Source organism: Mesoplodon mirus, assembly GCF_964341445.2.
Source record: "Mesoplodon mirus genome assembly, chromosome: 9".
NCBI classification, from domain to species: Eukaryota; Metazoa; Chordata; class Mammalia; order Artiodactyla; family Ziphiidae; genus Mesoplodon; species Mesoplodon mirus.
Window position 1 is genome coordinate 69,869,724 of NC_138985.1, and position 25,011 is coordinate 69,894,734.

Genomic DNA, 25,011 nt, shown 5'->3' on the forward strand with positions numbered 1-25,011 from the left:
CCACCCCTCTGCATCTGCACAAAGGGGCCCTCGAGTGGCTTCGTGGAGGGCAGGGGGTCCCTTAGCACAACTGCTTGTCATCGATCCTCCCAGTCACCCAGTGACACAAGGAAAGGGATCTGTTTCAGACCCTATCCGCGAGTGTCAGGACTGGAGCCAAATGCTACACGTGACTACTGTCTGAGCCCTTCTCTGCATGGCAGGGCCTCCTGAGTGGCCACCGGGCCACAGTTAAATCTGACCCTCAGCGCATCTGGGGGCGGCGTGTGTAGCACAGACAGGCTGAGCAGAGCTGCTCTGGCTGCTGGGCCCAGCTGAGGACCCAGTTGTCCTAGGGGTCCTGGCTCCCTTGTGCCAGTCCTGAAAACATACCTGGGTACCATGCAAGGGCCAGCTTGGGGCCCGTGGTTTGTCCAAGGCACCCAAGGAGATGTGAGGTTGGCTGCAGCTTGCCCCCCAGAGAAAGGTTTCAGGCTGAGCGACTGCCAGTGGTGGTCCAGCTCCTGCTCTGGGTGCCTGTCCTCCCCGTGGGAGCTTCCCGATGCGCTGTCAGAGAGCGATGTGACCCAGGGGTGGGCAGTTAAGCAGCGTACAGAGGATGCAGAACAGAGTCTGGGGCTGGATTCCAAGCTGTGTCGGCAGTTTCACTTGCGGCGTGAGCTGGAGCGATTTTCTGCCCCTCCCTGAACCTCGGTCTCCTCATTTGTAGAATGAAGCATTTGGACTAGATCGGTGCTTCTTAAACTTTGTGCACACGCGTACTGCAGAGTCTCGCTGAAGAGGAGGCTCAGATTCCGTGGGCCCGGGCCAGGGCCTGAGGTTTTGAATTTCTAACAGGCTTCCAGGAAGGGTGATGCCGCTGGTCCACGGACTACACTTTGAGTAGTAAGGAACCAGATGACCGCTAAGCTTTGCCACTGTGTGATTTTGAGTCTAGGGGCAGGGAGCGTCCTGTCACTCTTTCTCCCCCATTTTGAGGAGGCCTCCTGCTCTGAGGAAGGTTTTGAGACACACCCCAGATGGGGAGCAGGACCTTTTCTCCCCCTTGAAAACCTGCTGGGAGCACTTGAATGTGTCTGAAGAAGGCCATGCCTTTCTTAGGCAGCTGCTGGCCCTGAGGTGCAGTATCTCAGAGCAGACATTTCCTCCAGATTCTTTCTCGTTTCCTCTGCAAGAACACAATGAGGCCCCCTCGGTATCTCCCTCCAATGAGGGCCCCTCTGCGGCCATCAGAGGGGCCTCTTTTACTACCTCTGGGGCAGGGATCCTGGGGTGGACGGAGGGATTTATTAACCTGCGCATCACTCACAATTCCGGGGAAAACACTTCTGTGAACTCTGCCCTCCAGAGTTTATGATGGGCAAGGGCTGTTATGGCCATTCCCACGTACCGTGGAGGAGATTCCTGCGGGCTGGCCTCACTCACGCGCCAGCCCTGGCAGAAGGAGTTAGACAGAAGCTCCTGCCCCAGTGCTAAGGCTGGGCTCGCGTGTGTCCTTCCTTAGCAGGGCAGTGTGTACTGAGCGGTTGCCCTCTGTTTTGAATCTTTGGCTGACCAGGTGGTACCCTGAGGGTAACAAGTGAGGGGAGAGGGAAGGGACACCAGAGAGGGAGCCGGAAAGTGAGGGTGGGAGTCCGGCTCTGTCACTAAGCAGCTGTGTGGCCTGGGCAAATCCTCTCCCATCTGCAAGCCTGTTTCCACATTCCTGACAGGAGGTTGGAGCCCTGGATGCTCTGCTTGAGGAAGGGCCCTTGCAGCCAACCCCGTGCCGGAGGCACTGGCTAAAGGAGATGGCCAGAGAGTCAGAGCTCCACAAGTCACCATCTCCTGGTTCTGGGGTTGGCAGGCTTGCTGGCCTGTCGGGTGTGAGGCATGAGTCGTGCAGCCATGCAGCCAACAGAGGCAGAGACCGAGCGGGAACCCAGGCTGGGGCCCGCCTGCCTTCTCCTCCCTGCCCCTGCTACCCTCTCCTTCCCTTCCCCCCCTTGAAGACCCCGCCCTCACTGGTGAAATCCCAATACGGCCTGGAGCTGAGTTATTGGTGTGACCCCATTGTCAGCTTCCTGGTGTTGATAATGCACTCTGGTTATGTAAGATGTTATCGTTGGGGGAAGCTGGGTGAAGGGTGCACAGGAACTCTGTACTATTTTTGAAACTTCTTTTGATTCTAAAATTATTTCAAAATCAAAAAGCTTATTAAAAAATATCCAAGACTTCAAGACCCACCCAAATGCTGCTTCTCCACAAAGCGGCTCCGACTCAGTCATGTGGTCCTGTGTCTGTGTGGACCACAAGTGCTCTGTGCACACATTGTTATAGCCCCAGTCACATCCTACATTGTGCTTCAGGCGTGCAGGCCTGCACTGGTCCCCCCTCTAGACCCGGACGCCCGAGGTCAGGAGGCACTCTTTCCCTCCAGCGGGACCCGCACCCCACCCCCAGCCAACCCACACACAGGGTCCTGGGCACAGTTGGCGCCCAGTGAATGCTTGTGGAATAAGGATTGATGAGTTCCCAGAGTCACTTTGATGAGCAGAGTTGGCAGCTTCCCTGAGGTCTGTGGGAACGCTGAAGTCACGGCCCCCTCTGATTTCGGTCTCTCGCCCTCCTTGCTTTCTTCCTTCCTTTTCCACCCTTTTTCTCTTGTTCCCCAACTCCCCTTGACAAGCCTTTCCCCTTTCCCTCATCAACAGGAACTTGTCAATCTGCTCCTGACCGGGAAAGCCGTGTCCAATGTTTTCAACGACGTGGTTGAGCTCGATTCTGGCAACGGGAACATCACGCTCCTCAAAGGCATCGCCGCGCGCAGCGACATCGGCTTCCTGTCCCTCTTTGAACACTACAGCGTGTGCCAGGTACCGAGCCCTCGGGCCTCCAGAGACCCAAGAGCCTGGCTCCCTGGGACCAACAGGAGGGAGGGAGGAGAAGGAGAGGTGGCTCCAGTTCCCGGAGCTGGGTCCAGTCTCAATCACGGAGCGTATGGGAAAACTGCAGCTTCACCGCCATCCAGTACAGGCATGTAGTTCCCTCCCAGAGCCAGCTGATCCATGAAAGGGACTTCTAGGGATTTACAGTGTGCTCGTGCATTAGGGTGGCCGCAGTTGTCGTGTGTGTGTGTGTGTTGGCCAGGGGGTCTTCTCCAGGGACAAGGGCCTGAGGTCTTGGGCCTTGTGTTAGTTTCCTAGGGCTGTCTCAACAAAGCACCACAAACTGGGTGACTTAAAACCACAGAAACGGGGCTTCCCTGGTGGCGCAGTGGTTGAGAGTCTGCCTGCCGATGCAGGGGACACGGGTTCGTGCCCCGGTCCAGGAGGATCCCACATGCCGCAGAGCGGCTGGGCCCGTGAGCCATGGCCGCTGAGCCTGTGCGTCCGGAGCCTGTGCTCCGCCAACGGGAGAGGCCACAACAGTGAGAGGCCTGCATACTGCAAAAAAACCCAAAAAACAAAAAAACCACAGAAACGTGTTGTTTCATAGTTCTGGAGCAGAAGTTCTCCTAACAGAAGTCCAAAATCAAGGTGTCGGCAGGGCAACACTCCTCCTGAAGCCCACAGGGAGAATAAGCCTTCCTTGTCCCTTCTAGCTTTTGATGTTTTCCAGCAATCCTTGGTGATCCTTGGCTTGTGGCTGCATCACTCCAATCTCTGCCTCTGGTGTCACATGGCCATCTTCTCCCTCTGTGTCTCCTTTTCTCATAAGGATGTCAGTCATGTGGATTGTGGGCCCACCCTACCCCGCTAACCTCGTCTTAACTAGTTACATCCGCAGCGACCCTATTTCCAAATAAGACCACATTCTGAGGTACTGGGGGCTAGAACTTCAACAGATCTTTTGGGGGGACACAATTCAACCCATAACAGGCCTTACTCAGTCTGTTTGCAAGTATATTGGTCCCTCTACCTTTTCTCTCACTGCAGCCAGGGTCTTAGAAAGGGCCGGACCCCCAGGTGAAGCTGGGCACGGGGTAGGGTGACAGTATCTCTGGGCAACATGGGCAGGGGACCACTGGGCCCTGTGTTCTTGTCCCAGCCTGCTGTCGAACCTTCTCTGAGCCTCAGTTTTCATGTCTCCAGGGAAGACATTGTTCTGTGGTCGATTACATGAAAGGGTTGTCCTGAGGGGTAGCAGGAGGTCTTTCTCTGGTGACCGGCCCAGCAAAGATGCTTGGAGGGTCAGGATGAGGCCCCATTCATCTTATATCCCCAGAACCAGGGATGCAGAGACTGACCCAAAGGGATACTCAGAGTATGCTAGGTGGATGGATATGCAGGGCGGTTCAGTTTCATCATGGCCTTCCTGCGTGATCACATGTTTGGGTGTGCTGTCCCATGGAACGCCGTTGCTCAGGTGGCCCTGTGCCCAGATTCCGCCTCTGGGTGACACCCCACCCCCATGGACAGGAAGCAGCCTTGTGGGTTCCAAAGACTTGGGGAGAAAAGAGTGACAGTGACTCCTTCCCAGATGTGCTGGTGTCAGGAGGGACCCCAGGAATATAGCCACGTGGCCCGTGAGAAGCACCAGGAACCCTGAGCATCAGACCCTGGGTGGGCTCTGAAGGCATTCAGCCCAAAATTCCGCGGGCTGAGAGGTAACCTCGCCCAGGCTCGCAGAATCCCCAGGCTTACCATGAGCCCTGGTTTCACTCTCGTGTGGAGGGCATTGGTCAAAATGTAAACTATTTTCCTTCGGTCTGTTGAGGGTAATTGACCGGAACAGCAGTTGGGCATCATCCTGTCCTTGGAACAAAATGCTGATTGCACAAATTCAGGTCCTACAATGATCCTTGAATCCACATAGACCACCCCCCCCACCACCACTCTGCTATTGTTTGCTTCCTCGAAGACTGGGTGTATTATCTCCCCGCAGCAAGGGATGGTTTGCTCCTCTGCCTTGGGACTGCAGCCCCGCTAAAGAAGGACCCCAGGGCCTCCTCTCCTACTCTCCAGAGCTCACTGAAGGCTGGGCCTCTGAAGGAGAAGGCAGAGGCCTGGCAGTTAGACAAAGCACTTTTGCTTTCCCATAACTCCACCCGCTATCCCTTTGGTCACTGAGTTCCTTGGGGCTTTCATGATTAGCCACGTCAGACAGAAAGGGAATCCAAGGAGGTTTAGCCTCCAGGCCCAGACCTGGACCCAGAGCCGGGGCCCCCTCTCAGCCTGACCTGGACTTCTTCCACCTGGCAGTACAGACGTGGTCACTGGGGAAGATCTGGTGTTTGGGGCTGCCTGGGCATGGCGTCCACAGCGGGGCTGTTCTGATAAGGCTGAAGCCTATCTTTCATGTAGACGGCAGAACCAGGCCCGCCTTCACTCACAGCCCATCTCCAGGCTTCTCAGCGCGGCCTCTGTCTGGGAGCCAGGGTTCTGGGGCCCTCATGAGTATGTGTGTGGGAGGATGATAGGTCCTGCCTATCAGCGAGCTTGTCAGGTGACCCACATTCCGGCTGTGCCCGGGGGAAGCAGAGGCAACTCTGGGCCAAGAAATGCACCGCTGCCGTAAGTAACCAGCCCCCCGCCCCAGCATGGCTGTGTCCTACAGGACCCAATCTGCCATCGCTGACCCACTGGGCTGGCCTTGCCTTGCCCATCTGACTTCCCCCTCACTCCCTCCATCCCAGAGCGCAAAGTGAGGATGGGCTGCACTGCAGGCTGCACTGGGAAGACCAGCCCCTCCCGGCTTGTGGTGGCAGTGGTGATGGGGGACTGAGAGGCCAGGGAAGGACAGCAAGGCACAGGGAGTTTAACTTCAGGGCTTCCCCATGACCTGTAGGTCACGTTCATTGCTGCCTTCAGGAAGGGACCTGGGCAAAGGCTGAGCTTGGCAGGGAGAGCTCTATAAGCACCATCCTCCTCCTCCCATTTGTCCAGCTCTGCAAACAGTACCATCTACCCAGTTACTCAAACCGGGAGCGCATTTAATCCATCAAGAGGTCGTGGGGCTCCTTCCCGAAGTTGTTTCTCAAGTCTGTCCACTTTCACCCTTATCCAAGCCACCAGCATCGCTGTTCTGGACACTTGTGATGGCCCAGCTGGCCACTGGCTCCTGTCCCCACCTCCTTCCAATCCTGTTTCTTCACTGAAGCCAGTGTGATCTTTAAAAGAGTAGATCAGTCACATCATTCCTTTGCTTAACAACCTTCTGTGCATTCCCAGTCCTCTGAGATTGTTATGGGCTGAATTGTGCCGTTCCCCCCACTCCCCCGACCCTACATTCATTTACTGAAGTCCTAGCCCCCAGTACCTTGGAGTGTGACTGTGTTTGGAGATAAGGCCATTAAAGAGGTAATTAAGGTAAAAGAAGGTCGTAAGGTTGGGCCCAAATCCAGCCTACTGGTATCCTTATAAGAAGAGGTTAGGGGCTTCCCTGGTGGCACAGTGGTTGAGAGTCCACCTGCCGATGCGGGGGACGCGGGTTCGTGCCCTGGTCCAGGAGGATCCCACATGCCGCGGAGCGGCTGGGCCCGTGAGCCATGGCCGCTGAGCCTGCGCGTCTGGAGGCTGTGCTCCTCAATGGGAAAGGCCACAACAGTGAGAGGCCCGCATACCGCAAAATAATAATAATAATAATAATAATAATAATGGTGACTCTGATGGCATCTTAGATTCAGTGAAATGTGGTGCAAATGTGTCTGTGTGATTCTTTGTTTACTATCTCCTCCTCATTCGGCAGCTAACCCCATAAGGACAGGCTGTTCCAGGGTACTTCACCACTGACCCATTGTCTCACACGGTCCCTGGGACCAAAGTATAACTCCTGTTGAATGGATGTCATCCTTGGCGATGACAGACTGTCACTCTGCCAGCAATCAAATGTTGATCCTTTTAAATTAGGGTTTCGAAGCTGGCAGTCCATGGTTGGGTTGGGGGCATTCACACACCTCACTCCTGCAAAAGATGTTAAGAATCCAGGTAAAAGTACAAGTTGACCCTTGAGCAGCACGGGCGTTAATCTGTGTATAATTCATAGTCAATCCTTCGTATCCGCCGTTCTTCTGCATCCAATGATTCAACCAACCACGGACCGCGTAGTGTTGTAGTAGTTACTGTTGAAAAATATCCATGTATAAGTGAACCCACACGGTTCAAACCCACGTTGTTCAAGGGTCACCTTAATCCCTGATTGTGCTGCACGTTCACCCACCAGGAGAGAGGCTGTGCTGGAGGAAATGTGCCCACCCACCCTCCTTCCTCGCCCTAGGCTTTTGGTCAGCTACCCCAGAATCCAAAGGAAGTGAATTTCATCTTTGGAAAATGTCACCCAATTGGGAGGGGCTCCTGAATGAGAAAACTCATTTATAAACTCCCCGGGCAGCTTTTTTTGCCCTTAATCTTTTGACTGTTGCTTAAATGGCAAGCTGCCCTTTTGTCCCTCTGCTGGAAAATTCAGGGTGGCTGTTTCTGCAGACGCCTGTTCCTGGTGGGCTGCATGGCTCTTTTTTCCTGCAGTGAATGAGCGCTGGCTTCCCAGTCTTTAAGGCTCCCTGTTCGAGGTGATGCCCTCACCAGAAAAGCCTGGAATTTTAACCTGGAATGGAGGCCAAGTTTGCAGTGGGGTTTAGGCACCTCCAGCCACATCGTTTAAGACAACTAATTCCACCTCCCCCCCCCACCGTTTCCACCAAGGAGCGAGTCACACTTTAATGTTCACAGGGGGCTGGGGTGAGGGCCCAAGGGGCCAGGTGGAGGGGGCGGGTGGGGGGCTTGGGCAATGAGACAGTGAACACTTCGTGAAGTTCACCCTGCTACCCTCTGTAGGAGGTTCACGAGCAAGCATTTCCCCGGAGCACAGCCCCTTTGTCCGGGACACCCCAGCTCCAGGTGGGCTCTGAGAGGCCCGAGGAAGACTGGCCGGGCAGTCGTCTGTGACGGGCCCCGGAGAAAGTATGCCCATCTCCCCACTGGAAAAATAATTCCCATTCTTTCCTTAATCCACAGGCTGTGGCTGTAAATACCTGAGCATGCAAACATCTCCTTGGGGCTGGTGGGGATTAGGCCGAATCAGCTGGCCCACTGCACGTACAGAAATGAATAAACTAGGGCCCGGGGTGGAGAGTCACAGGTGACAGCGAGAGAGTGCGTCGAGGTCTGGCCACCGAGGGGCAGACCAGCCAGGCATCTGAGCAGGCCTTCGGAGGGCCCCGCCACGCCTCTCTCTTCTGCAGGCGGAACCACAGGAAGGCCCTGATGCTGATTCCGTGCATCTGCCTTCTCCCAACACCCCTCTACCATGAAAGTCCTCTGCTGGGAACTTTCCAAAGGACTCCGTCCTCAGAAGGAAGTTCCAGCTCTTTATCCTCCCCTTCCCCTGCTCTTTCCTGATGCCCTGCTTTTCTCCTGAATGACTCTGGACATTTGTTCTGGCATCACCCACAGCCTGCTCACCCAGAGGCCCTCCCTCCTTTTCGCCCTGTGGCTCCAGCCCCACCTGTCTTCAAGCTAAAGTCCTAGCTCCAGTTCCGCTTCATTCGCAAGGACCTTCATTCGTCAAACATTTGCTTATGTTGACTTATACCCCCTGCTCTGGTCCAAGGGTGTAGTCCGTGCCAGAGGCAGGCATACATGCTTATCGTGAGGCAGAGTGATGCACTGCAGCAGAGGAGGGTGGGTACCTAGCACCTAGTACCTAGGACTAGAAGCGGGACATGATACGTGCTCTCTGATTGGGCGATGCAGAACCCCTAGGGGAGGAGAGGTATACGGGTGAACAGTGAACGTACAGGCATGAGGCTTGCCGTGCTGGATTAGTTTGAGGACCGGTGAGAGGTTCTGTGTGGCTGTGGCTGGGGAGGGGAGGGTATGGAAGAGCCAGCTAGGAGGTCATTGGTTGGGGAGGAGAGGCTGGGCGGCAGGGTGGGCAAGCACCACATACCAGCTGGATGTGGGAGATGAAGCGGGGGGCGACGCCCGGCTTTCAGGCCAGGGTATCTCCATGTGACTGCCTGTGGGGCAAAGGACCTGCGAGCAGCGGGCTGAGCGGGCAGGGACAGCTCTGTGTCAGTGAGCCGCAGACGGGGCCCCAGCCTCACACAGGGTCTGGGATCCCCAACGGGGCCTCGCTGAGGTCAGCCTGGGCCTGGGGCTGGACAGAAGATGCTCTGGCCCGCTTCCCTGGGATGGCGCATGGTATTAGGTACCTCTGTCTGCTCCCTCTCCCTCGTCCAGGTCGGCTGCTTCCTGAAGACCCCGAGGTTCCCCATCTGGGTGGTGTGCAGTGAGAGCCACTTCAGCGTCCTCTTCAGCCCGCAGCTGGAGCTGCTGCAAGATTGGAGGACCGAGAGGCTCTTTGACCTGTACTACTATGACGGCCTGGCCAGCCAGCAGGAGCAGATCCGGCTGACCATTGGTACGCCGCCTCCCTGCCTGCCCTGTCCGTCCCCAGGGAGCCTCCAGACCAGTCGGGGACGCCGGCCTTAGCACACCCAGTCAGGGCAGTCAGAGAACAACGCAGACTGGGGGGGTCAGAGGGCGAGTGTGTGCAGGTCCTCCTGCAGGAGGGGGCCGGAGCTGGGCCTTGAGAAACTGATGGCCTTAAGGGTACAAGGTGAGCTCGAGACTACATAGCAGACAGTATCACGGCAACAAGTTTGGGTTTTATTCTCCAGGCAGTGGGGAGCCACGGAAGGTTTTGGAGCAGGGGAGTGGTGGGCTAAGACATGTTTTTAGAAAGAATTATTCTGGTAGCTGAAAGGGGGCAGGAGGGTGGGGTGGAGACTGGAGGTGGGAGGCCAGTGAGCAGGGACACCTGTGGTGTCCAGGTCAGAACCGATGGGCAGGAACCAGGGAGGGTCCAAATAAGAAGAGAAGAGGGGCAGGTACCGGAAGAGTCAGGTCCCAGGAGTAGGGTTGCTGGTGCTGACCTCGGGGTGAACGTGGGCTCCGGGCTGATGAGCGTGTGCCTCTCTCCCCGCCGCTCCCCAGACACCACCCAGACGGTCCGTGAGGACAGAGACAACGACCTCGTTCCTCCCCTGGAGCTGTGCATCAGAACCAAGTGAGTCAGGCCCATCTGTGGCTTTGGGGCCTTGCCTGAGTGGCTGGGAGGAGCAGTGGTTGGGAGTGGCCTGCAGGGAGGGGGATGGGTTCCTGGATTGTCCCAACTAGGAGGGGTGTGGTGAGGGGCCGGTAGGACCCCTGCAGACTGCAAAGACACAGTGCTTGCGTTTGTCTGTATGTGGCATTTTGTGGTCACCGTGGCCCAGGGAGACGTGTGCGACTGGCGAGATGCCGTGTCTTCAGATAGCTCCCCAAGATGCCCCGTGGCAGGGGGTGGAGGTGAGCTGGTGCCTCCTGAGAGCTCCCCTCATTCCAGGCAGCAGCTGCCAGGTGTGCTGAGTGCTGTTAGGCCCGCAGGAGGAAGAGCGAGTGAGGTTACCTGGTGGTGGCGGTGGAGCTCGGGCAGGATCGGAAGCGCGGCCAGGGTGTGCTCGGAGGTGGCTTCCTGGAGCAGCGACCTTCACGCGGGAGGAACAGCCCCTGTCCTTCTGCGGGTGCGGGTGCGGCCGTCTGAACACTGAGTGGAGGTGCCCCAGAGGCAGTGGGGTTGCCGGCGGGGGTCCTTGGCTCGTCTCACCCAGCCCTCAGTCTTTAAGGGAAACTGAGGCTCAGGCCAGGGGAGGCGGGTGAATAGGAGTTCTCTGACCAGGCCCCAGGGCTGGGGCAGCAACCGTCCCCCCAACCCCCACCCCGCGGACTGGCGGTTGTAGCCGTTGGGAATCACAAAGTCTTTGGGTGGTGACTTGGAGGCCTCAGGGTGCAGTGGGAGGGGCAGGCCTGGGGGAGGGAGGAGACCTGGATTCCAGTGGGGAAGCGTTAGAACTTGCCAGTGTGGTGAGCATGCGTTCTGGCGTTTGAATCCTGGCCTTGCTGCTTTCTGGCTGAGAGCCATTGGACCTCTCCTGTCTATACCTCACTTTGTCATCTGTAAAATGGGGGCAGTGGCCGTGCCTGGCTCACACGGCTATTGTGAAGAGCGCCCTCGTTAACGTTGTCTCAGCCGCTCCTGACTCTCTGTGACCTTGGGCGGAACCTCTGTTTTCCTGTTTGTGAAATGGTGGGGTTTGGGGTGGAGGATGTAGGCCATGGCTGGGGCCCTGCGGCTCTGACCGCCTGCGATCCAGCGGACTCCCCTGGAGTCTAGGGCCGCTGCCCACCCACGGGCAAGTGAGCCCTTGAATGGAGCCAAAGAGAGAAAGAGGACTCCACATACACAGTCCCCAGGGACTGTGTCCCCAGGGAGGGGACGTGGAGGAGACGTCGTGACATCTTCATTACCGCCCCACCCACGCGTCCACCTGCTCACCCGTCCACCTGCCCGCCCACTGGGCCAGGGACAGAGCATTCCTGTGGGGTCACGTGCCGGCGTTTCTTTCATCGGGAGGATTAAAGGCACATGCAGGTCCCTTTCCTTTCATGTACAAAGGGCCACTCATTCAGAGTGATGAGAGAAGGGCTGCATGGGGGAAGGAGGTGACACCTTGTGCAGGACGGGGTGGGAGGCCACAGGGCATCCTTCCTGCAGGAGGACCTGCCCAGCAGGGCTCTGGACCGCACCCTGGGCACAGGCTCCAGCCCCCCTCCGGACCCCTGGGACCCCTCGCTGAAGTCCTGCATCTGTCTCTGTGCCCCTCCCAGGGGTGGCCCGCCGCCCCAGACCTCTGCATCTGCCCCCGTCTGGAGTAACTCCTCTTTCCCCAAGAATGCTTCTGCTGCAGGACTCGACTCACCAGGCACCTCCCAGGGGCCTGGGGATTGGGCTCAGCCCTAATTGGCAAGTGCTTGAGAATGCCTTGGGGCTCTGGTCTGTCGGGGAGCTCAGTCCAGAGACATCTGAGTGTGAACGTGGGCCCGGAGCACCTCTTCTTCTTCTGTCAGCTGTCCCTTCTCCCAGAACCTACCCCCGTCCCCGGGGCCATGTGCCATGAAATGCACCAGTGAAATGACGGCATGTGAAATGATCTGCAGAGGCTGCACACAACAGGAAGCGAGCCCTCGGCCTGGGGCAGGCGGTCCAGGCTGAGTCCCTGCCCTGCCCTTGTCTGTCCCTGCTCACTGTCGCGGGAGGAGCTTGGGCAGGGTTGAGCCTTGGCCTCTCCTCCAGCAGTGCTTCCTAGTCCTCGTCACAGATAGCAAATCATCGTACTGCGGCAACACAAAGGGTTAGGGACAAGTGGCTTGGGGACTCTGGTTGACCCAGACTGCCCAGTGCCCTGATGGCTGAGGGGATCAATGGTCCAGCACGTCTGTATTTGTCTATGGCCGCCCACTGGGAAGATTTGCTAGAGCATATGATCATCAGGGTTCAGAGGGCATCCCCGCTGGAGGGTGTGGTAAAACACAGATTGCTGGGTCCCACCCCTGGGGCTTCTGGCTCAGTAGGTCTGGGATGAGGCCTGAGAATCTGCATTTGTCAAGAGTTCCCCGGTGCTCCTGGTGCTGCTGTCCTGGGATGGCACTGTGAGAACTGAAGTTCCGGTGGCTGCTGAAGGCGGTGCCTACCTCTCCCTCACCCTCCCTGGCTGCCTTGTGAGAGTCAGATGTCAGGTGAGGTGCTGACCCTCCAGCATCTGGTCTGCTGTAACATACCAGACCAGGGGTACTTTCTTCCTGGCTCCACTGGCTGCCCCCTGCCCCCCCCCACCCCAGGTCTGTTGGCTCGGTCCATCTGGTCAGTTAACACGGTGAGACTTTTCCCAGCATCATTCCCGGAAAGCTGAATGGGTGAGTGAATAGCGGGAACGCAGGGTTTTTCTCCCTCTGTACCCATCAGATAACATACCCCACTGTAATGGGAAACAACAGGCCCAGCCTCCTGGAATCCTGTTCCGAGGGGTTGGATTACAAAGGCTTTGCGTATTGTTTTCATCCCAGATTCTCAAACAGCTCAAAGGGAGAAACTTGGGAAAGTAGCCTTCAAGGTCAGTGAGACCCGCTAAAGCTGGGGCCCTGCCTCTTAGGGGATAAGTCCTGCTGCCTTGACAGGAAGGGCATATGGCCCGAGCTCAGGTCATTTCCAAGGCCAGTCAGAGTCCAAGCACCCGCTGAAAGGCAGCCGAGCGCTCATGGCAGGGTAGGCCAACCTGCGGGCTGGCGGGGTTTCCCTCTCATCACTTCAACCTCATGGAACCCTTGGACTGGACTCCATGGAAGAAACAGCTGGATAAGACGCGCTTCTTGCTCTCAGAGTTCACAGTCAAATAGAGGTCAAGTTCAGAATCAACTCTGTTCTAATCCAGGGAGAGATGCACCACCTGCCCTCAAAACCACCTCTGTTGCCCCATAAGAACCTCTGACATTCACGCTAACCCACACGGAGCATGCCACCCACATCCCTGGCCACCTGGCCACCTGCTTGGGATCCACAGAAAGGCCCTTGGACACCGCCCGATATGGCCCTTCCTTCTACAGATGGGATCGCCGGAGTGGAGGTCTGACGCCAGGCCACACCTCGACTCAAGAGCAGTTCAGGGCCTGGAGCTTAGGCCGGTGCTATCCCAGCCCAGTGGAAGGTCACTGAGCAGGCAGTGTGACTTCCTGCCACCTGGCTTTGTTGCCACGGTGACATTGCACAAGACCAGACTGCCAGTTTGGCCTTTGGAGAAGAGCATCCTAACTTGAACCATCCCCGGGCCCCGTGCTGTCTCCACTCTCTGGTGTGACGCACACCTAGACCTCGGAGAAGCTCCTGTTACCTTCGCTTGTGTCTGTCCCCCAGCCTCCTCCCTCCTCTGTTCTCTAACCATCTCAGCAAAAAAAAAAAAAAAAAAAAAAAAGACTCATTTATGGTCGTCTCCAAAGAAGACACACACAGTGACCTCTCTCAAGCTTCCAGCCTCGCTAGAATGGGAGTAAATGAAAGGGTTGTCACCAGGCCAGAGAAAAGAGGAAAGAACTCATAACCGGGGCCTGGGCCTGGGCGACAGATGTTTCTGTTTGGAGGCTCAGACAAAAAATGGAAAATGTCATTTCAGCTGGGAACGGTGCCTTTGAGGGGCTGGAGCCGAGCGCCTGCCTCCCTCACCTGCGCACCCGCTCGCCTGAGGCGTCTGCTCCAGCCTTCACGCCTCTGCTGACACCCTTCTTGCTTAGATGCCCTCTTCACAGCGCCTCTCCCCCATTGAGGGAGGGCTCCTGGGTGCTCCCACTGCCCAGCCCCCTCTTGTGAGTCCCCTGCCTGCAGCTCACGTGCACAGCCACCCCTGGTCTTGTTCATGGCACGTGCAACGCCACTATGCGGAGCGGAGCAGCCAGCAGGAGTCTGGAGACCCCAGCTGCGTCGTGGCTCTGCTGCCGTCACGCGGCACGACCTCTGGAAGGGCTGGCTCTGTCTGGACCTCAGTTTCCCCATCTGTCGATTGGGTAAAACGATGCCTTCCCTGAGCTGTTACGAGGTCGAGAGGAGATGTAGAAGCATTCCCTCTCCTTTGGAGACCTCAGGGGTCTCACAGGCAAGTGGGGGGAGGAGGAAGAATGGGAGGAGGCAGAGGGGAAGGGACGAGAGAGCGGAGGTGGGCGATGGACAGGGCTCGGTGACCACCGGGGTCAAAGGGGAGGCAGAGTGAAGTGTGATGAAGACTCAGGTTTTCCCTCTGGTGCCTGGGCTTGAGGAGGGGCAGGGCGTGTACAGGGGGTGTGTTCACTCAGCAGCATCCCTGGGAGCCCAGCACAGAGCTAGAGGTCATTGAGGGGATGGAGGCAAGTGAGACCAGCTCTGCCCTTTAGGGGCTCACAGTCTAGCAGGAGAGGGAGACCCCATGACAGCATGGCCGGGGAGAGCCTGCCAGCAGTGCTGAGGGAGGATACTTCCAGAGGGAGGGATCCTGGATCTGACCCTGAAGGAGGAGGGGTGGAGAGGGAGGATGGTCCTTCCAGGTGGAGGGCGCAGCACCGGCCAGGTTCGCAGGTGAGAGACAGCCTTGGGGCTCATTCCGTAGTTGCCCTGACTGCCAGCAGCTGACGCGTAGGACAGGATACTTGCACACACGGTACTTGTCTGGAAATCCAAAGTGAGTAAGAGAAGAGCTTGGGTGTATTTCTACTGGTCAGCTCTGGTGGCTTTAAAACCAGGCCTGCCCTCTTCTCCTTGCTGATACAGCAAAACATCATGTTCAAAATCTGTGAAGTCAGGTAACTGCTGCTCTGATGCAGTGATGGCTGCTGGGGAAGAAAGGAATTCAGTCGTGGGCAAGAGATGGGCCTGCCCATGACGCTGAGCTGACCTCAGCTCTGGGGACCACGGCATCTTCACTGAGCTCAACCCCGAAGCCGGTGGTTCTCACCTAGGGGCAGTTTTGCACCCCGGGGGATATTTGGCAAAGTCTGGGGACATTTTTGGTTGTCACTCGTTTGCGGGAGGGTGCCAGATGTCCTACAATGCACAAGACAGCCCTCCTCCCCCCCCACACAACAGAATTATCCAGACCAAAATGTCTGCTGTGCCCAGGTTGAGGCACGCTGCTCTAAACTCTCACACCCTCAGCCTCCTCTACATCAGCATAGATGAGTGAGCCTTGACGGCGCCTCTGCACTCAGAAAGCGGTCCATTCCATCCCTCCCCTTTCTCTATCAGCCCCTAATTGCATATGCAGAGTTCTTCTTTTTCATCCTTGTAACTGGTCCATAGACTTTCAGAACTGTTCCTACAGGGGAACCATTCATCCCCTAAATAAGCACAGTATCGCAGCATTGCAGCCCTTTCAAAACGTCTCTGCTTTGATTTCCTCTTGTGGTTGTGAACTCCTTCTTTCTGTGTTTCTAATACTCTCCCTGCCTCAGCACCTGTAGTCCAGGATTGGGTAGGTTAGTTACCTCTGTGAAAAGCCTCACAGGTAGCATAAACCTCCCAGCCTGATGTTAGGACTCGGTGACTGTTGGTGTGACCTGGGCTCTAGCAGCAGATGAATATGACTCACCCCTGCACTGAGGCAAAACCCTATTTTGTCACATTGGGAGCTCACAGGAGGAACTTCTGTCTGCCTGTCAGTATGGGCAGAGGAGGGCCATAAGGGAAGGGCCTTGGGGGCCAGGCTGAGGGTGGATCTTATAGGGATACAGGAAGTCTGGTCTATTTCTGACTCTTCCCCCTTCTTCTCTCCATGACTGGAGGCAGGAATCCAAACTGGTCTGGGCAGTAGTTTGGCCTTTGCAAACCTGCGTCCCTGGTGCCTGTCTGGAGCCAGGCTCTGGGTGGGAATGTTACTCCCCTCTCTTCCTTCCACCTGCCACCCCTGGATGTCTGGATTCATGATGTGTCCCTAGTGTCTAAGATTTTGATAGGAAACTTACAGAGGCTGATACTCCTCTACAAGTCTTAACAGGACAGTAAGTCCCCTACGTACGAACGAGTTCCATTCCAAGAGCGCATTCGTTAAGTCCAGCGAAGTTAGCCTAGGTGCCCAACTAACACAGTCGACTATATAGTACTGTACTGTAATAGGTTTATAATACTTTTCATACAAATAATACATAAAAAACAAAAAAAACCTACAAAAAGAAAGAAAACATTTTTAAGCTTACAGTACAGTACCTTGAAAAGTACAGTAGTACACTACAACAGCTGGCACACGGGCTGGCATCGAGTGAACAGGCAAGACGAGTTACTGACTGGAGGAGGGAGAGGAGGTGGGAGATGGTAGAGCTGAAGGATCGTCAGCAGCAGGAGACGGAGGGCAAGCTGCAGTTTCACTCACACCTGACGTGGACGGAACGCACGTTTGCATCTTTGAAAGTTCGCAACTTGAAGGTTCATATGTAGGGGACTTACTGTAAAAGCTTTTTAATGATGTGTTTCAAAACTGCAACAATGATGAACAGAGCAAGAAAACTGAAAACCTCAGGTTGCAGGGTAGAATCACTAAGGCTTTGTCTTACGTTGCTACAGGTTGCTAAAGTGCTGTTAACCCCGTAGATGCTGTAGGTCCACCTACTCCCTTGGAACCTGTGGTTACCTCAATGCCTTCCCAGCTTGCCTTACCTCCCGAACCTGCTCAGTTGTGCAAGTCAGAGCTGCATGTGTCTTCCCTACCAGCTGAACCTATATTGGCTACCCTGAGACAACATCAGGGTCCAGCACCAAAATTGCAGGCAGTGGGCACTCACCACCAAGGAGCAGCCTGAATTCTCCCGGGGTTGCCAAGTTGTCTCCAGATACCTACCATCCCAGTATCTCTCCTTCGAGCAGTGATGAATGCTATGATGCTGATGGATTCCATCAAAGTGGCTCAACCCCAAAACGTCTAATAGATTCCTCTAGATCTGCCTCAGTGCTGACACACAGGAAGCAGTCTAAAGCACCCAGGTTCCAAAGAATCACTTAATTCTTCCACATCCAATGGAACAAGTGATGCTGACCATGTCGATGCACATGATATGACTGATGATAAAGCAGAGGCAGGGTCCATGGATGAGCACGAGAGGTTATCACACATTGCTTATCACAGGTTAGGCTTGGAATGGATCTTACTAAGGTAGTTCTTCCAAAAATTACTCTTGAGAGAAGCCCCCTTCTAGAAATATATGCAAACTTTTTGTACATCCAGACCTGCCTCTGAGTATCTGTGAGCAGAAGGATCCCAGGGACCAAATGGTTCAGGTGGTCATATGGTAGCTCCCAGACTTTCGTGCAGGAAGCAAAGGATCAGTTGCCAAAAAGCCACACAACTGCATTTTGGGTGAGACCTTGCAGCCTCATGAGGCACTGCCAAATGACACTGAAGAGAACAGAGAGCTAGTTTTAGAGGGACTCATTTCCTGAAACAGTATAACATTCGTGGCTGAGCAACTTTTCCATCATCCACCCATCTCAGCCTTTTTTGCTGAGTGTTTTAACGAGAAGATGCAATCCAGCATTCATATATGGACCAGATGAAAATTTCTTGGGATGTTGATTGGCGTGCACAACATAGGGCAGGGCTGTGCCTTGTGTCTAGACTATGACAACTGTTACATTCTCACATTCCCCAGTGGTTACGGAAGGCTTGTCCTTACAGCGCCATGGGTGGAGCTAGGAAGAGAACGCACATATCAATTGTTCCAAAACGAGCTATATGCAAATATTGTCTCCCATGCTACTCCTGCACAGAATTACCACTAAGATTTTTTCTTCTCCAAATGACAGATCTTTTTGCTCACTTGAAGGGAAATGGAATGGTGTAAAATATGCAAAATTCTCAACAGGGGGTCTTACAGTCTTTACAGAGACCAAGAAGTTGCTGGTAATCAGGAGGAAAGTAGGTTGGAAAAACAGAGTATGAATCCCACTGCCTCTGCAAGGCTGTCTCTCTCGACCTAAAAATCAGAGACGTTGAGGTGGCCATTGAAGCAAGGCACAAGCGAGAAGAAAGACAAAGAGCAGAAGCCTGAGGAAGGAATAGAGAGAAATTCAGTGGAGGTCTAGGTTATTCATGATGATGGAGAACGTTGGCTTTATGGCGAACCACTACTGAAACTTTGTGATGCTTCTAAGCATTAGATTGGGAAATGCAACAGCCTTACTTTGGGAGAACCTGTTCACTCCCTTTTTGCAGCAGGTCCAATCTCAGGGATACAGGCAGACCTCAGAGATATTGTGGGTTCGTTCCAGACCAGTGCAGTAAAGCGAGTCATACAAATTTTTGGTTTCCCAATGCATATGAGAGTTATGTTTACACTATCCTGTAGTCTGTCAAGCATGCAATAGCATTATGTCTAAAAAGCAATGTACACATCTTAATTAGAAAATACTTTATTGCTAAAAATGCTGTCATCTGACCCTTCAGTGAGTTGTAATCTGTCTGTGATAATAACATCAAAGATCACTGATCACCATAACAAATTTAATAATAATGGAAAAGTTTGAACTGCTTCGAGAATTACTCAGATGTGACACAGAGACACAGAACAAATGCTGTTGGAAAAATGGCACCGATAGACTTGCTTGACACAGGGTTGCCATAAACCTTCAGTTTGTAAAAAAAAAAAAAAACAACACAGTATCTGTGAAGAGCGATAAAGTGAAGCCCAATAAAATGAGGTCTGCCTGTACTGGACTTTGCAACGCAGATGTACAAGTAAAGTAAAAGCATCCCCTGTTTTCCTCCCCTGTGGCAGTTACAATTATGACTTCAGTCCTGAAGAAAAACTTCAGGTTTTGAAAATGTCTGCTCCCTCCCCAAACCCCACACCCTGGGAAGCGTTTCTAAACCCCAGTCTCAGAGTCTGTGCTCCAGTACTGCTGTTGAGGCGTGCAACAGCTGTTTCCTAGTTTGTATAATCTTAGGATGTACGTCTATGTATAATACACCTAATGACAGATTTTTCAGAAATATTCCATCGGCTATAAATGATTCCTCTGAGTTGTTTTAGAAAACTAGTTCCATGTATTAAAATCAAGTGCTGGTCTCACCTGTAATAACTTTAATTTTGGAATTGAACTATTATTAAATTGTGTCTAAGCCTGGACTCCTGTTTAATTATACTCAGTGCTTCTTAAGGCTTCATAAAGTAAGTTTTTAAAAAGGCATATCAGTGCTTTACTGAACCGCTCACAGCCCTTCACTAGCAGTTCTTAAAGCAAAGCCCAGAATCCTTGCAAGGCCTCCCGGGTCCCATGTGGTGCCACTCCCACTGGCTCCCTATGCCCTATGCCTACCTTTCTGGGCTCTGGCAACTGGACCTCCTTCCGTGCCTTGAACCCTCCAGGATGTCTCCATATCTAGGTCTTCCCATGTGCCTCTAAAGTGCCACCATCAGGCACCCCTGGAAAGTGGCTGGATTCAGATGCGTGTAGATCGTGCACCTCATTTGAGGGGTTTAGGTGCGTTTGTTTTGTAGGGGCCTGGTGTGTAGGCTTGTCTGTGAGTGTGGAGGGGTGAGGTGGGCATGTTGGAACCTGAAATCCTCGAAGGCCTGGAGAGAGCAATTCCGGTGAGTGAGAGCAAGAGCTGGCTCCTGTGTGGGCCCCTGCAGCTCTAACTCTTTCTCTGTTCCTCTGCTCTTAGGTGGAAGGGGGCATCAGTGAACTGGAACGGCTCAGACCCCATCCTGTGACCCTCCATGTGGGTGAGCCCCATGGCTTCAGCACACATCACTGGGGGTGAGCCCTGGGCCTCAGGGACAAGTCTGGGCCAGCACTGCTGCAGAAGCGTCCAGAACCTCCCTGCCTCTTCCATGAAGGGCCTGCCCAGGACTGTGCTGTGGACCCAGAGTGCTGCTGTGCAGCCCCTCCCAGCTGAGTGGTGACTGCCAAGGCCTGGAAGGAGGCTGGTGGGGCCTCTGCTGCCTTTTCTATGCATCCCTCCCTCGCTCCCTGCGGGGCCGGCCCCTTGCCAAGCCTCTGATATGGTCGGCCCGGGACCCTGGGCACTCGTTATTTCTGATGGTTGGCTTTCCATAAAACAGGAGTCAAACCCATGCTGAGGGCCGAACCTTATTTGTTCTGTTGCCGCAAAGGAAGCATGAGGTCTGACCGGCTCATGGCTGGGGCAGGGATGGTGATGGGTGGAGGGGCCTCAGAGCCCCGGAGACCTGTGGGCGAAGTCATCACCTAATGAGGGTCTCTGCAGGTGAACCATGCCCTCTGGCCCACTGGTGTCCCTGGCGGGGCCTCTGGTTTGGCCTGGCTTCTGTGGATCAGCCCCAGGTCTAAGGCACCAGGCTCCGAAAGCTGTGCAGACCAGGAGAAACTCAGGCTCCTTGGGAGCCCATCTCGGGGTCAACCTGGATCTCTGCGAGGCCCCATGAGGACGGTCATGTGGACCTGGAGGGTAGGCTACACCTGGCCAAGCAGATATGGGGAAAAGAACCTTTCAGGGAGGGACCTCTTGGCCAGGGAGGACAACGAGGTCAGGATGAGAAGAGGGACTGAGTGTGGTCCCCCGTGTGGCTGCAGCGGGGCATGTGCGGAGAGAACTGGCTGAACTGCTCCGGTGGGCAGAGCCTGTGGAGACCCTCGCATTCCATACTGAGGGTAAGATAGGTGGGAAGAGGGAAATCTCCATAATCACTTGTGAAGGGAAAATTGTACTCAAAGCCTCCTTTGTTCCAACAATTTATATCCAATGGATTCCAAAAAGGAATATGAGCAAGTATAGAAACACAATGGGAGGCTGGTGAAGAAGAAAGACCAGAGAGAGTTTTGTCAAAATCAGAAGCTGGGGGCCCCTCTGCAGTGGCTCCCAACGATGGACTGAGCGAGGGCGCCCAGTGGTAGGGCACGGCCTCCAGGAACCTCTATCACCTGTCTCTCCACACGGGAGTCAGGAGCCACATCATGGCGGAGCCACGTCCAGGGCCCACCCTGCTATGCCCCTTGGGTGCTTGGCTGGGACTCTGAGTGGGGCCTGCAGAGGTGGGTGTTTACACGTGGTGACCGGGGCACGCACTCCTCTGCCATGTGCCCTGACCCAGGGAGAATCATAGACACTGGACGGCAGCCAGTCCCCAGCCTCCGTGTGCCCCCTTGGGCTCAGGATACAAGCAGCTCGGGGGCCGTGCTCCCCGGCAGTGCTGGCTAAAGGGAGACTCCCTCCTCTTTAAGGGCCAGGCATGCAGGGGGCAAAGCTGGCATTTGGTGGTGACAACTAAAGAGCCTGTTTTGTGCTCTCGTGAGCTGGGTAAGAAGAGCAGTGGCCGGACTCTGGGTCTTTGGGGAGCGGCAGGGAAGAGCTGGCAGGGAGTGCTTTGTCCAGGCTGTGCACAGCCCCCGTGAAGTTTGCTATGTAAACTCCAGTGGCCATTCACAGCAGGCGTCCAGCAGAAATGCTTCCTATATGTCCCTGAAATGTTTATGCGTTTGTTTTCCTTGGCCAGGATCAGGCCTCTCCAGCTGAGCGACCGGGTAGAGGAAGTCGGTTTCCCTGCAGTGGCCTTGTTTATCAGCCTGGGAAGGAAAAGTGTGTCTTTTCAATAAAACACTTAACCTCCTGACCAGGGTGCCATGGGCGGAGCTGGAGAAATCAAAATATTCCCAGCGTTGCTTGGGAAGACCAGTTCCAACAAATTACAAAAGCACTTTTCTAGAAGCCGAGACATAGGTACATGTGCAGCATGACGTCCCTTGCCTGGGACTTTCTGGAAAGGAAGATGAGCGAAGCCCAGCACCGCCCTCTCCCAGGTCCACAAGTCAGAATGAGCCCATGGGACCGCTGCCAAACCTACCAGAATGAAATGCAGGCGCTGCTTCCTCACACATGGTGCTCCCCTTCTGGGCTGCGTGGTTTTCTAAGGAGACTGAGAGTAGTCTTCAGAGGGCCCATAGCCCGCCCCACCCCCAAATTAAATTAAAATCTTTGTGTACATGTACATTTGTGTAATTTTCTGGGGAGGGAGTCTATAATCCACCTCATGGCCTTGATCTTGGAACAACACCCCTGTCTTTTCCCCCAGAAGGTTAAGAACCATATCCTAGGGTCGAGTGGCCTCTCAAAGACTGAACCTGGGCTTGACTGCGCTCTCTCTCTGGCTGCCTCATGCACGGGGGAGCCGGTTTATTGAACATGCAGACCTCAGTGGGAAGTGAGCAGGAAGCAGCTTTATTCTTTCTTATTGCAGGTGGCCCCCTGTATCCGTGGGTCCTGCATCGGCGGATACTGAGGGCCCAACTATGGGATTTGAGCATCCTCGGAATTTGGTATCCTTGGTGCATCCTGGAACCAATCCCCCTTGAAGACCGAGGGACGTCTGTATTTCCCCTCGGATTCTCTTTCTCTCGATTGTTCGTTTCTTTGTCTCTGGATGAAAGGGTAGGCCAATTCCACTGCTCTTCCGGCAGTGTGACCGGAAGTTGCTGACGGCAACACCTAACTCCGCTCTCATCACTGGAAAGGTCCTCCTCCCCCTGTTCTTGTGGGGGACCTCCCACCCATAGGGGTCTCTCCTGAGTCAGGTGACTCGTCCCCAACCTGGTGCTGATGGAGGCTCCCAGCACCTGCCCCCATCCAGCTTCCGGTGGAGTCAACCTCCCTCCTTCCCCTTTTAAAAAGACGGGAGTCTTCCTTCCGCAGGCTCCACATTTGAACAAGCAAAGCACCGACACGTCTTTGCCTCTCCAATTCTGGAAGTCAGACCTTCCCACCTCAGGCCGCCTGTCTGCCCAGCCACCCATCGGGAGCAGTGACATGTCCTCGTCCCCAGGTGGGAGTCAGGGACCATCCCACACTGCAGGGTACACATGGCAGGCTTTCGAGGAGTTTTCTTGAAGCCTCCCTCGCTTGGCTTAAGGAGAGGAGATGCTCCACTAGGAGGCGGTGGGGAAGGGGATCGCAGCACATGGATGCCTCTCTCCAAGGAAGCTCTCACCAGCTGCTGGCCTCTTCCACTGCCAGCCCAGTGCTTCCTCACCTTCTCGCGAGGCTAGAGGGCGTGATGGGTGCGCCAACCTTGGCAGGACCATTTCCACCCTTCTCTGTAAGTTCTACATGGTTGCAGCACAGGTAAGAAGAAGAGTTTCCAGTAGAGCTGCGAGAACTCCCTGGGGGCCAGGGCTGGGACAGGGCTCGGAGGGGCGTTTGGGGAAATCCTAAGGTAGGGTTGCGTCCAGACTCCACCTGACTGCTCCCCAGGGTCTCCGTGTCTGAGCCAGAAGGGAAGTCAGGGGCGGGGGCCTAACCCATGGGAGGCACTGCTGGTGGAAGAGGGGGCAGCAGTGGGCCCAGGCTTCTGGGAGGGCCGGGAGCGGTGAGCAGGTCTTGGAAGCTCTGCCCTGGGGCTTGCGATTTTGTGGGGTGACAGTTTGGAAACTCAGAAGTCTTCCCCATAATGAAGAGGTACTGCCGTGTAGACACAAGGGAAGAAGCTGCATCGGGACCAGACGGCCTGAGTTTAGTCCTGACTCACCACTTCCTGCCTGTGTAGCCATGAGCACTTGACATAAGCTCTCTGGACCTCAGTTTCCTCATCGGCAAAATGAAATCCACCCCCCGCCCCCCACAATAAGTCCATAATGAGGATGAGGTGAGTGCATACAGTGTGAGCACGGGGAATATGGCCTGCACATCACAAGGACTTGGTAAGTGTTTGCTCTTAATATTTCCAGCGTGGGCTAGAAGAGGCTCCTCGGTGCAGTGTCTAACCTGGACCTTGAAGGGTTTCGACAAGTGGAGAATTGGATGGAAGTTCATTCCAGCTGAAAGGAACGGTGAGGGCCGAGAGACCATCAAAGTCCAGGATGTCTTTTTGTCTCATCGGGGGGGCGACCCGAGAGTGGGAGGATGAGGACAGGAGGCAGAGTTGGTGAAGGACTTAGACGGTGGGCCCTGAGGCTGGGACGTTTCCTCCGGAGACAAGGCCTGCTCAGAGCTTTCCTTCAGACCTTTCTCCTTGGCAGGGGAGCGGGTGTGCAGCAGAGGCAGGGGGCACATCGAGGGGCTACTGTGACGCTCCCAGGGAGGACAGTACTAGTGGAGAGGCAAGGAGGGGATGGAGGCGACGCATGCTGATGACCTTTGCTACCAGAGGCCCCATGGACCATCCTCACTGGCCACAGATTCCTTTCGGGATCCTGACACTTGCAGGAGGCGAGGAGGCTGCCAAGTCCTTTTGCAGGTATTTCTCTCCACCCACCAGAGTCGTCCTCACTCCCTAATCACGCCCTAATCCTCACGGGGCTGTGGGAGCTGGAATTACCAGGCAAAAATGCCAGGCATTTGCGATAATGGGGATTGCTTAATGCAGGACGAGGGGTGGGCTGGCGGTGGGGGGGCGGGTGGCAGGCAGGCTGCTCTGGGCTTGGGGTGTACCCCGCCAGCACCCACACTGCGCCCACAGCGGATGCTGCTCCGGCAGACCCGCTCTGCATGACACAGGGAGCAGTACCCCCCCAACCCACCCACCCCGGCTGGGCTCTCAGTCTGCCTTCCCGCCCCTCCTTCCAGGCCATTTCAGTGTCGTGGTGCTTCATCCCACTGTCCGGCCCACATTCCCACATCCTGTTCCTCAGGAAGTCACTGAAAGCCCTCTCTTTACAGATGGGGAAACTGACCAGATAGCAGTCTGTAGTTAAGAGCCCTCCTAGGACGTTTCTCCTTCACGGGGGTCTCTT

The 25,011-nt window shown here is 55.1% G+C and overlaps 1 protein-coding gene and 1 pseudogene across 4 annotated transcripts in view; both read left to right on the top strand.

Moving 5' to 3' along the window:
• MINDY4 (MINDY lysine 48 deubiquitinase 4) overlaps window positions 1-22,376 on the top strand; it is a 161,594-nt gene extending 139,218 nt beyond the window's left edge. For 2 of the 3 annotated variants that reach the window (XM_082631676.1, XM_082631678.1), the window contains 4 exons: window positions 2,694-2,855; window positions 9,162-9,342; window positions 9,918-9,990; window positions 19,973-22,376. In XM_082631676.1, the coding sequence (XP_082487802.1) occupies window positions 2,694-2,855; window positions 9,162-9,342; window positions 9,918-9,990; window positions 19,973-20,021 (465 nt within the window). In that variant the 3' untranslated portion in view covers window positions 20,022-22,376. Of the gene's footprint in view, window positions 1-2,693; window positions 2,856-9,161; window positions 9,343-9,917; window positions 9,991-16,875; window positions 16,970-19,972 lie in introns of those variants that run through there. The other variant, XM_082631677.1, reaches the window with a different exon arrangement.
• Window positions 16,947-19,412, top strand: LOC309810014 (oxysterol-binding protein-related protein 9-like; annotated as a pseudogene). Its single transcript has one exon. The product of its transcript is annotated as an oxysterol-binding protein-related protein 9-like (transcript).
• Window positions 22,377-25,011: the final 2,635 nt, after the last annotated feature.